The sequence below is a fragment of the Grus americana genome, chromosome 9, assembly GCF_028858705.1.
Source record: "Grus americana isolate bGruAme1 chromosome 9, bGruAme1.mat, whole genome shotgun sequence".
In the NCBI taxonomy this organism is placed as follows: Eukaryota; Metazoa; Chordata; class Aves; order Gruiformes; family Gruidae; genus Grus; species Grus americana.
The window spans coordinates 11,789,038-11,802,436 of NC_072860.1; the positions used below are offsets into that span (position 1 = coordinate 11,789,038).

General features: G+C 35.9%; 1 protein-coding gene across 2 annotated transcripts in view; it reads left to right on the plus strand.

The window, feature by feature from the left end:
• Positions 1-12,232, plus strand: part of GRK7 (G protein-coupled receptor kinase 7) — a 31,429-nt gene extending 19,197 nt beyond the window's left edge. The window contains exons 3-7 of one of the 2 annotated variants that reach the window (XM_054836132.1): positions 317-588; positions 5,198-5,505; positions 6,621-6,658; positions 8,269-8,378; positions 12,004-12,232. In XM_054836132.1, coding sequence (XP_054692107.1) covers positions 317-588; positions 5,198-5,505; positions 6,621-6,634 — 594 coding nt within the window. In that variant the 3' untranslated portion in view covers positions 6,635-6,658; positions 8,269-8,378; positions 12,004-12,232. Of the gene's footprint in view, positions 1-316; positions 589-5,197; positions 6,220-6,620; positions 6,659-8,268; positions 8,379-12,003 lie in introns of those variants that run through there. The other variant, XM_054836131.1, reaches the window with a different exon arrangement.
• Positions 12,233-13,399: the final 1,167 nt, after the last annotated feature.

Here is a 13,399-nt window from a genome sequence, read left to right on the forward strand (position 1 = left end):
CTTCAACAGGAAAAAAAAGAATATGGAAGAAGAAAGTTAGCTAAACATTAATTGAAAAAGAAATAATTTTTAAGTAGGAATTGCAATGACATTTCACATTTGAAGATCATATTTAAGACAGTTTTCCCATATGCTAAGATGTTTAAAGACAGATATAGTCCATGTGCTAAAACAGAGTTATACCTCAGAGTTTCTAGATTAAAAAATGAGTTTCTAGATACAAAATATTACTAATATTTTGGAAGTCTAGTCTGTTTAATTGTATGCATTTCATTACTGACATTGTATAGTAAATCTGTCTGTATGTTTGCAATAGGCTGGGACAAATGGTTATATGGCTCCAGAAATCCTGAACGAAGAAAATTACAGCTATCCTGTGGACTGGTTTGCTATGGGGTGCAGTATTTATGAGATGGTTGCTGGGCGAACACCATTCAAGGATTTCAAAGAAAAGGTCGGTAAGGATGAGGTTAAAAGAAGAACTCTGGAAGATGAGGTGAAATTTGAACATGCCAACTTTACAGAGGAAGTGAAAGATATTTGCCGACTGTTTTTGGCTAAGAAAACAGAGAATCGTTTAGGAAGCAGGTATGCCTTACTTCTCAAACTCAGTAAAAGCCAGATTAAAGCTGCAAACAATATTATTATTTTACATATTACACAAAATGAGGTTAGATCTTGACTTTCTACAGGGTACTGAACTTTCCCTTTCACCTCTAGGAAGAGAGAGGTAGAAAGTTTTGAAGATAAAATGGAAATAAGGGATTTTGTTGCAGTAGTGTGATCGTCCATCCTCACCCCAGACTACTCATAGGAGTTCCCTTCTTGGTATTTTGTGGGGTTAGATTCTATATAATTTTGGGAGAAGGGAGCAGCCCGTTTCTTTTGCCCTTTCTTTTCTAAAGGTAAAGGACATTCAATTAGATACCTCCATCTATGCTACTGCAGACCGAATGCAGAATCTTAGGCTGCGTCACTTACTGGAATGATGTGGGCAAAAATCCAAATCTGCAATGTGGATTCTCTTCCCTGCAGATATCTAACTTGCAAGGCTGCATCATTGGCTTCTTACTGAAGAGACCTTAACCCCTCTGCTTTACTCAAGTGCTTTAAAAAAAGTCTTGTAGACGTTCTGGTCTTCCTGACTCATCCCAGGGAGAAAAGGGACGAAAAGAATATTGGGCACAAATTCTTATAAAACAAAAGACTTTCTGAGACTTCAGAGGTGGCTTTGGGTTGACGAAGATTGATGAATGTGTCCCTGACTTAGCAATTTCAAGTAACTGTTCAATAAGAAGAAAATTGGAAAACTAAACATTGTCATATTTAACTTGTAATATCTCTGATCCCTCTGATATCTTTGTGTGTGTATATGTGTATATGTGTGTGTGTGTATATATATATATAAAAAAAATCATTTAGTGCATTTCTAATGAGACAGATTGGGGATCTACATTTGCAATACAGACAAAATAAAAGTATAATAAAAATATTAAAAAAAATTAGGAAACTGATAGTACCTGTCTTAGAATACACCATGATATGAATCACCTATGAATACAAATATATATAGCAGGTGCTTTTCCAGTCTAAAGGTGGAGTAGACCCTGGGATTTAATGAAAATAGTGTCTAAATTTATATTTCATAAAAACGTGGAACAGTTTTGCAAAATGTTAGTCACACATTTACCTGAAAGAATTAACTTTAGTGAAAGGTAGTATATCATTAATATACATATTCCTACTATTCCAGTGCTAAATGAAGACAACTACTCTTTGTGGCTGTTGAGTTTTCCCAACGACTCTGCAAGGCTGCAGAGAAAAAAAATAATTTCAACAGCACATAGAGTATGTTTGGTGCAAAAATTATTTTTGATATATTTTTAAAGCTTATTTTAAAAATAAATTTAATACAAAAACATTTAGAGCATTCTGCAGTACAAGTCAGCATGCTTTGCAGACATTTAGTCTTACACCATTTTGTGAAGTAAACAAATTTCACAGTAGGGGAAAATGAAATTTAGAGATTTTGAGTGACTTGGTCAAGTTCATTCAGCAAGTCTGAGGCAAAACCAGCAACAAACTATTCACTTACTGTAACCAGATTCCTTGTGCCAAGGGAATCATTTACAATCATTCTGTCTGCTTATTGTTACATTATTTCTCAGCAATGGGAGAAATGCACTCAGATAGGTAATTGCACAGAGTCTTTTTTATTTTCTGCTATTTAAGATATTCTTACTTTTATGTGCCGTACTTAGAGAAGGAAAATGATAGGATATATGCCATGGCTGGGCATGATACAGAATAAAAGCCTACATGTACCTCTTAAACAGGGCGATACTATTCAGGACAGCTCATCCTTATGTAAAGATTAGCACTGTAATTCTACTAAGGACAACAAGACCTTGGGTTATCTACATAAGTGCCTGTTGCATAAGTTAAAGCTGTTCAAGGACAGCTTTACTTTGTACACCTGACCTTTAAAAATACTCCGCTCTTTTATTGAAGCCTCAATGTCACTGGCTGACTCAGGAACAGTGTAACCCTTTTCTTCTATGGAAGCTTTTTGGGATTGACATCTTAAATCCCAAATCTGTAAAGTTGATTTTTTAAATTTTTTTTTTTAATGGAGGAATAAAAAATTGACAGTTTAGAAGAGTTCATTTGCTCTTTCCATTTAAGTTATGTAAACGTGCAGTTCATACAGGAAGAGCTCAAGTTCATCTCCAGCTAGTTGGAAGATGCCTCAGTCGGTTCCAGTAGATGGCGTTCCTGTAGCTTTATGTTTCTAAACTTTTTATGGTTTTGGTGGCATCAGAAAATGCGTCAGGAGGAGAAACACTGCAGCAATCCATTCTGGATCCTTTCACCAGCTTCTAGTGCTTTTTGATTTATGTTACAGAAAGGAAAAGCCAAATCAAATGAAATTTTTGTGAGGGCATCTACCCAGCAGGATTGTCGGCACTACTAGCCAACTAATGTCCCAGGATACTAGTTAATTTGAACAGCAACTCTAATGCACTTCAAGCTAACAGTGAATGTAAATAAATCACATCAGGCTTGAGGGCTGCTCAAGTACTTGGTTATCACTAGCTAGTTAAGTTAGGAGATGATTTTGCAAGCCTATGTATATGCAGAGATCACGATCCCTGTTGGCTTAATCTATATATTCATAATTCTGTTCATACATCTCTCTTGGGTTGAAAACATCATTTTTTTTCATTGCCCAGGGAGCCTGGATGGCAGCATCTATTGTTCTTCAGGCTCTAATTTAGCATCCTGGTCATGGTGGTGTACAGTGGTTAGTGGCTGGTGGTGACCTGCTCAGAAGAACCAGGCAGCAGAGGCACAAAATGCCAATTTTCTATCAAGGGAGCTGAAAAGGGCAGCTGCTGGTTTCATCTCAGGTGTGCTTGGATAGCACCAAGGCAGGCTAGAAGCGTGGCAGGACAGCATATGAGGAGCTGGCAGTAGTGGCAAGCTGGAGAAGCTGTTCTGCATACATGATGTAAGGTCTTAAAAAAAGATGTTTTTCTATAGTCACACAAATCTACTACTTCTATATGGTGCTTCTACACATTTGCAAAGATAAAAAGACTTGTCAAAGGTTTGCATTGCATTTTGTTCATAGAGCACTGTCTAGAAATACATGAGGGCTTACACTTTGCTGTGTATATGATATTGTAAGGAAGTGGGAAAAGAAAAACCAACATGTTAGCAACTGCCATTTTCTGAGACCAAAAACCAGACAAATTTGTTTTTCCTATGTTACTGTTATCAAGAACCAGTACATCCATAAATACGTAAAAAAAGAATGCATAGGTGTAGAAAATACAGTGGTCCTATCTGCTCCTCCTTTTGCTAGAGTTCAAAACTCAGACTTTGCATACCTTGACGCTAGAGGCACAGTTCAGAAGTTGTGATCCTTGGTCATACTTTAATGAGCACACATTCGAGACTCAGATTATTCTTATAATCAGAATATCCTACAAGTCTCCATGGGTATGCAATGAAACAATTCATTGTTTCTTTTACAGCAAAAGTTGTCCCTGAGGTCTGCAGTAGTTTTTCTTAAGATGTATTCAAAATAAGTATTTACAATGATTTTAGTCCTTTCTGGATTTTATTCTTGGGTTTTAACAATATTAATAAAGGATTGTGTTTGTGACAGTGGCACACATACTTTTGCTAATATCATAATTTTTGAATCTCTTGCTTTAAGTATTCGTTCATTCGTAAGAGTAGTTCATCTGAATGAACAGACTTACTAAAACTGGGAGTGTATTAGAGCAACATAACTGAGTTTTATCATGTAAATGCATAGCTGCTTTGAATTAAGATAAAACCAGAAATGTAATTTGTCACCAGTTTCCTATTCAGACTGTTGTTCCTCAGAGTCACTCCTCAGATATGTTAACCCAATGTACCCCAGTCTAGAGTTTAATAGACATTCTTGTCCTAGTTAATATAGAGCGAACCATTGGACTTCCATTGTTGGACAGTAAATCCAACACTCCTCCTCCTTGTCCTGCTATATCTTCAGTTCTGGTTAAGGTGTATCTTTGGATATACAGCCTTCCAGTACTTGAAGGGGCCTACAAGAAAGCTGGTGAGGGACTGTTCACAAGGGCACGGAGTGATAGGACAAGGGGTAATGGCCTTAAGCTGGAGGATGGTGTGTTTAGATTAGATGTTAGGAAGAAATTCTTCACTGTGAGGGTGGTGAGACACTGGAACAGGTTGCCCAGAGAGGTTGTGGAGGCCCCATCCATGGAAGTGTCCAAGGCCAGGTTGGATGAGGCTTTGGGCAATGTGGTCTAGTGGGAGGGTGTCCCTGCCCGCAGCAGGGGGGTTGGAACTAGATGATCTTTAAGGTCCCTTCCAACCCAAACCATTCTGTGATTCTATGATACGGGTATCTCAGTGTGCTGCCAGAAGCAGCACTGAAACTCTTGCATGGCACCTTGCCCGGACTAATTTACCCTGGGAGGTAGAGGGATCGGGATGTTTTCTGCTTCTCAGCTTTGCTTATATTGTGCAATGCAGCATTCTTTGGTTATGAAAAAAGGAATTGCGTTGCATCGTGTGTGTGTGTATATATATTTCCTTCCTTTAAAATACTCTCATGTATACAACACAGACATACCTGAGAGCAAAACATCATACTGATTAACAAACTTTTGCTTTATTGCAGAAATGAAGATGATGACCCAAGAAAACATAATTTCTTCAAAGCAATAAATTTCCACAGGCTAGAGGCAAACCTTATTGACCCTCCATTTGTGCCAGACCCATCAGTTGTCTATGCCAAAGATATTGCAGACATTGCTGACTTCTCTGAAATACGAGGAATTGAGTTTGATGACAAAGATAAGAAGTTCTTCAAAAAGTTTGCAACAGGTGCTGTCCCTATACCCTGGCAGGAAGAAATTATTGAAACAGGACTGTTTGAAGAACTGAATGATCCTAACAGAGTAGATTCCGGGGGATACGCAAATGGAGGTGAAGCTAAGTCAGGTGTTTGTTTGTTGTTGTAAATATTACATCATTAACAAAAAGAATAGAAACCACCTCAGAACTTTCCATATTCTGACACTGTTTCAGAAACTCAGTGCATCTGTTTAAGAAGAACAAATCAGTGTAATATGACATTGACAGGCTATGTAGTACCACCAGCTGTATAGACTGTATTATTTTCCTTTGTTCTAGCAAAGGAGATCATATTTTTGTTTTATTGGAGGTTTATCAAGATGAAGAACCATATTTCTCTAAGAAACTTAGAATGATAGAAATGCTAAAATACAAAAAACAATAATAGAGTGAAGAGGCAACGCCTTTTGAAAATGACTATTATTTTGAATACAATAATTTGTTGGTTTTCTTTCTATTTTCTTGTTATTTCTACTAACATTTCCTCTTTGTTCTACAGTTTTCAGGAAAGATTTTTTAATTTTCAAGTAATATTCTCAGTTAGACAATGGAGCTCATATACCATGTCAAACTGGGAATCTTATTGGTTAGCCAGTCTGTCTGTTTTCTTAATTTCTGTTAGTTTTTGGATGGTTTGATTGTAGCATGTTCAAATTGTCATAAAATGTAAAAGGCTCTACAGATCACTAGGAAATAGGACCGACAGGATCAAACTCTTTTCAAAGTTCATTTTAACAAAGATAAGATTGCATCAATTTAATTGAATAAAGCATTTATATATTATTATTAAGTGTATTCTTTCAAGTGATAATATCATAGACAAAGAAAATGTATTTGTAAGTGAATACACATTCTTTTTAACAATCAAATTTAAACTTTTATCAGGTCTCCTGATAATTTTTCTGTGTTTTAGTGGTAAATTAAGCTACAAATGGACCAAAGCAATTTGTAACTGCCTTTTTGCAAAGCATTTATTTCAGTGCAATATAAATTTTAATTCAGTAGTTGCAAAATACATTATACTATTAAGCACTGTAATGGTGGAAAGGTCATGTGTGCAAGTTGACACCATCTTCAAATGTTCATTGATTCTCATGCAGATTTTGATGTGTTTTATTTTTCAATTTTATGACAACCTAAATTGAATTAATTGGAAACATTTCTGCGAATACTTGCTACTGCTGAAGCGTATTGCTCATGAGATGCATCCTACTGATTGTCTCTGGTAAGAAAACAGGTGGTGGTTGTTTGCAGCAACTTTTAAAACTGATTCTGTATGCCGTTTACTGTCATCTGTCTAGCCATAATTTCCATTGACTAAAGTGGAAGTTGAAACTGCTCCATTCCTTGGAGTCCTGGAGGCTGCTAATACCCTGTTTACTATTTTTCATAGAGCAAACCTCCTACTGAACTCAAAGACTACTTTTATATAGCCACTGGGATTGAACTCACACACTCTTTTAAAAAAGGAAAACCAATCGATAATGATGTCTTCTGTAGTCGGGTCTATCATGTGCAACATATAGCTTTAGTGTTTATTTATTTATAACCTCATAGCTCATCCCAAACATTGCGGTAATCAAAAACTCTTTAGTTTTAAATACTTTAAGTGATTTAGTCACAGCTAAGTAATACTTTGGTAATACATTGTGGTGTTCTAAGTAGAAGAAGAATTGTTCCATTTTTTTCATTTTAAATTTGCTTTTCCAGTGCTTTATATACTTAATTTTCAAGTGAAAATCATGAAGAACAGTGTTACTTAGGATTAGTGGATAATTCTGTTCTTGAATTATGAGCATATAATTGTCTGCCTTTTGAGGGGAGACTTTCTGTCAAATGGTTTAAAACAATATAAACTGAATTCTGACTTGGGCTTGTAATTGAAAAAGATGATTCTGAAAGACTGTGAAAAGCAGAGGAGGTTGAGAGGAAAGAGAGTCATGTAGTTCTGTCACAGATTTAGGAGACTGCTTCCACTGCTGACATCCAGTGATTTTATTTCTTGTTGCTCCCATCTGTAGAAAATTCTCACAGAGTGGTATTAGGCTAATATATTTAAGAAGCCCAGGCAGAAAACTTTTATTATATATACATTTAAGAAAACAAAAACACACAAAACACCTTATTAGAGCTAGGAGAGATCTGTTAGTGTTAGTGGCATCAAACTTTTGTCCTGAATTGGTACACTTCAAAACAATAGAAATGCCATTTCACAAATCTTCCAGAGCCATAAAGCAGTACTCTGAAATGGCTGTAGGTTTTCTAGTGCATAACTAACTTTTCAGTATATGCATGTTCCCATTTGGAAAAAGGTTATGTATAGACAGAACCAGAATTTTATGTCATGTTAGAATCATATATCCCGTATGATACCAGGTGTTGCAAGTCTGGATTTTTCCAAATGTGTTGCAGTACTGAGATCTGTGAATTCAGGACATCATATGTGTATAACATTAGGTTATTTAGTTTTAGAAATGTTATAGTGTCAATAAATCCCAGCAGGATATATATCAGCGAGATATTGTAATGTTAAGTGTTCCATGAATCATTCAAAGCAGCGTATCAGAAGTCTGATAGTGCACCATTTGGCACAGCGTATGACAGAGAAGAGTGTGTTAGTTTGAAATTATTCATTTTAATTTTCTGCAATTCTCTATTTCAGAATGTGGACAACTTGTGTTTGCACTATGAAGAGATAGAGCAGAGCAAAGATTATTTCTGTTAGCATTTTCAGTGCATCTTTTAAAAATTAATTTCAACTTCTTTTAAGGAATCTGTGAAATGCTTGGTTCTTTTCTTCTTCCTGCCACGTAACGTTCCTTATTAAACTTTCAGGAACAAAGGTTTTTTAACATCCTGCTTCACCTTAACAAAATGAAGCCAGCAGTCTTAAAAGATTTACGTGTGTGGCAAGTTGTTTCATTGCAGCCAATGGTGCTACTCATGTGAGTAAACTTAAATGTATATGCAAGTGTGCAAGATCAGGGCCTAAGTCAAAAGTATCGACAAAGTCATTGCATGTTTATGATAGGAAATGAGGGATGAAGTTGTGGGAAGAAAATAACCTTGTGGTTGTGGGATACTTAAGTTCTTGTGGCAAAAGAAAATGATGTAATTTGAAACTGCACGGGTTTTTTCTTCTATCTGTCTGTCTTTTTTGTCCTTTGCCAGCTTTGTGGTGTCTCACTTGCCTGCCTCTTTTTTCAGGCAGATGAGATGCATTCAAGTGTTAATCTAATCTAAAAAACTAAATTGTGAACTCTATTGCATTAAATGCCATCTGTGAAGGGTTACTGAGTGCCCTGGCCTCTCTGCAGTGATTGTGCTAACAGTGCTGTCTTTCCTGCCCTGTTTTACTTAGTACTGCGATTAGAACTACTTGATAATTTTAACTGAAGAAGGCTGAAACGTGAGGTTCGTAATGGCTGGAAATCTATTCTTAAAAGAACATCATTTAAAGTACCTTGGACAACACTGAAGAAAGGCTGCTGGCACTGAGAGGGTATAAAAGGAAAAGCTTTCCGTTGTATCTCAAGTCCAGATTTTCTTTGATACCATCACTGTTACCCTTACCATTACTCCATCATTTTCACTGAGCACAAAGATACAAAATGAGGTTTAATGAAATCATTGTTCACAGAGGTTATTTATTAGTGGCAATAAAGCTCTAGCTGTGTACCTTCAGTTGTATCATGCAAAGGCTCAATTAGTCAATAAACACCTCATGTTGCAGCAAGTAGTTCACTTTTCTATTCCAGTATGAAATAGATTTAGTAATTGGAACCTGAGTGCAATTTCCAGGCTATCGAGTAACATCAGTATCAGGGAAGGCAACTTTAACTTAAGAGTCTCTTAGCAAACATAATACTAGAGTGAGTTACTTCTTTAACCATAAACAAATGTCAATACAGAAAGCAAAAAGGAACTAAGACAAGATTTCTAGTTAGATCAGATGCCCATAATTTTGCAGTGTAGCTATAAAGTGATGCATGGTTTTACATACTTTTAATATCAGCATCATTTTTAGAAATAAAATGCTCCTAATATTGTGTTTAAAATATTGCTTTCACAGCTTTTAATGATATATATGTAACATTTTTCTGATCTGAATATCCATATGATATCTATGATTAAGTATGCTTATGTCATTTACCATAAAAATTATAAATTCCTCCTTTTACACTATGATAATAATTTATAGATTTTTATCATTAGATTTTTAATACCAGAAGATTTAAATTCCTTTAATCTATTTATGCAGTAATGAATTGTAAAAAAAATACTTTAATTATGCATGGTGGTTTTTCTCTATAATAGGATTTAAATTAAGAATTAAGATCTTAGCAACTACAGCTCACAGCACCACAGAAGTACTGAAAATCCAACCAGTTCTGGGGTTTTTGCTAAAAGCAAAGCATACATTTTTCTCAAATGACAAACCCATCAATTCTGAAATCTATGGATAGCAGAAATTACTGTGTTTTTATGGTATAAGACCTGTCACTTCTAATGTTATGGGTACAGGTCACCTATGATCATTGTGACTTGGGGAGTAAGTTTGAAACACTGCATTATGATAGCCTTAGGGAGCTTCATAGACTCATTAAGGAATGCATGGACAGAAACTGAAAACAAATTCAATTAAGCACATGACTTTTTATAATTAGGCATTGTAAGTAATTCTAAATCTAGTATTTAATTTAAAAAAATAGACCAAAAGATTAATGTTTCTTAGGAAATCATTGTTTGGTGTTTCTCTTGAATTTCATTTATATAACTGTCTGAACCTGAGCAGAGCTAGTATAAAATTATTACCAGTTAGCCCTCTGCATTTGCAAAAGTGTGAATAAATACTCAGTGTTCATAAGGGAGTGGAAATCTTTTAGGCATCTCTTGCCTGGAAAAGAGGAAGAGCAAGGACACAGAGGGTGTCACTGTGTTTCTTACAATGCAAGTGCCTACAGCCATGGGAAAATATAGCCAGTGACATCTGTAGGTAGTGCCATTCACTCATTCTCTTAAGGTCATTTCCTTTATATGACATAGTATGTTCATACATTTATCCCACATCTGTACCCTCTTCTTTCACCTCCAGAAGGCTGGCACAATTCTGAACGAAGCCACTTTAACTTTCAGGAAAAATTAATGTTAATTCTGTAGCTTGGGCGGACAAAAGGTGCCATAAAGAATAGCTGTCAACACCATTTCAGTCAAGCATTAGTCCAAGTGGTGAAAGGCTTTGGGGGGGGAGAACATGGGGAAAAAAACATGAATCTCTTTGAAAGGGCTTCTGGATATGTTAGGTCTATTCCTTTTCCTCTGACTTCTTTGGGGCAGCTACAGTGATTAATTCCTCCCCTTCCTGTTGACCAAGTGCAAGCACAATCTGTTTTAGTAGGTATTTTATCCTGTTTGTGCTGTTTATCCATGCTTTTCAATGTCTGAGCTTTGTTAGTAGGCCAATTTCTTCCAAGTGTTTTGTTTTCTGGCTAATGTACACCAACGTGGTGCTATTGCTATGTTTGATAGAATGACTTACGAAGAAAGAAAACTTTCATTTTTCTTCTGCACACAAGCATTACTTGAAGCTAAACAGAACTAATTAATTTTGACATGTGTTTTATCAGAGCTCTTCTTTACCAAACCTATATGTTGGCCTATATGAATCATTCAAGTTGTTCTGACAGTTACATTTTACAGAGTGGAAAGATAGAGCAAGGCTGAATGACACACTGTATACATGTCCTTATGATGGGAGTTCCTCATGATGAATGTTTCTGTGATTCATGGTTTTTATAAAGAATGCCAAAGGGATGACTATGGATATATCAGTTGTCATAACTTGTAGTTCAGTTAACAATTGTGTAGTAACTGTTTAAAAAAACAGCCATTGTACAGGAATGTTCAGTTATGTTTGCTTTGCTAGACTTCATGCAAGCATGATGTGGGATGTGCTAGACATGTCTCGTGACTTTTGAATTGCTAGTGTAAAAGGTCTACTGCAATTTAGAACAGATTTGTTGTTAAACAATCCTGTCTGGAAGCATTCTTACAGTAATATATACTATTCTGACTGAACACCTTTTAAATAGTGGTGAAAGCTTTCTTTGAACTACATTGGTAGCCTGCAGTGCTTAGTTACATGTCACTCTATGGAAATACATTGACGGAACTACAAAGAGATAAATTGTTCTGATATCCTGCACTTCTCAGGACGATGTAGAGCAAAGTATATCGCCATAGTGGTTGCTTCTGAGGGCTTGAGCCTGCTTCTGACATCATCAGCATGTAAGTCAGAAGTGGCGCTAGTAATGCGAAAGCGGAGAAAAAGAAGTCGTGTTGCATGATGCATTGAGTCAGTTCAGTCAGACTGTTAGGAACTACTTCTGTAGATCAAATGACAGAAGAGCTATTTCTTAATAGAAAGAGATGATCAGAGTGGAACCAGTGAGATAATGTCTGCCACAATACCAAACACGGAGGCCCCTAAAGCATTCCTGTTTGTGCACTTCCTTGTATGAAGGAATTAAATTCATAGTAAGAAGCATGGATATTTTTTGTCATTTTCAGTAATAACATCATGATCATAAAGAAGAACCACTAGTACCGATTACCAATTTAGCGTGTTCCTCTGTAATAAACTGGAGAGAGATGCCCGATTTACAAACAAGCCCAAAAGATTTTTCCTTCTATTCCCAAAACATAATACCAACAGGATATCATGAACAACAGGAGGAAACTCCCTGTTGAACTTGCACAGAAGGACAGTTGGCAAAATGGTAATCTCAAATATGGTAAGTATCTGGCTTGTAAATCTGTTTTATTCTATGCTAATTATGCAACAACTATGAGCTGATTTGGAAAGTCATTAGGCAAAGAAGTTTATTCTGATGAATAAAGGAAATTTTTCTTTTTGTTTTTTTCAAGGTATCTGTTTCCTCCCTTCCTCCTGACTGTCATCTATACTATCCTCCATTGGGACCTGATATATTAATGCATTTCTGTGAATAGATAAGTCATTATTTTTGACTACAAAACCATGATGGAGTTGGTAAAAACAGAGCTACCTTGAAAATGGAATGACAGATCAATAATTAACTGGTGCCCAAAAAGATGAAAAATATAAATTCAACATATATTTTAAGTTAGGCTATAGTTTAAGGAATATTTTCTTAAGCAGAGCGGTGCTGATTTTAATGCACATCAGTTCCTTAGTACAATTACTGTACCTGTCTGTAAATAAACTGTATCACTGGTGCAGGCTATTTTAATCAGCATCCACACAGAAATAAGTATTTGTCCTAGTATTAAGATTTGAGGAAACCAATTTAAATATCTTGCTGCCCAGAGCAGATATCAAATCAAATCTGCATATTTGATTAAGACAGCTAAGCTGTGCTGCCAACACTATGTACAAATATGTAAACTTTCAGTTTCCCACGCTAACATACTGAAAGTGAGAAATGATAGTGCTGAAATCTGGAACCTAGTATCTAACCGATGAGCTCTCAGAGCACACTTGCATTAAAAAAAAAAAAAAGTTTAAGGTATTGCGTTAAAAAGATGAACTCTCTGAGAAGCTGTGAAAAGGTTGTGTAATGATTAGATATTTATGCATCTATTTATGTATCTATTGATACTCAGATCTGGTTTTATTTAAGAAATAGTAAGAGCAGCAATATTCTCAGCACTTTTTTAAGAACTATTTTCTGTAGCCATGTTGCACAACTGCATCTTTTCATCCTATGCAGAGGAAGAAATTAGAAAATGTGCTCTGTACTAAATTGCAAGGGTAGTTTGTATGCTGCTTAAAATAATCTGAGAATGATACATTGTCTCATACAACCTAAGAATCAGTATTTTCTCATGCTTTCATCTCAGTATAAGCCATCCCATAATGAGAATTCTCTGTTACATCAAGCAATGGATAAATGTTCAAATACTGGTTTTCCTGAATTCCCCCCCA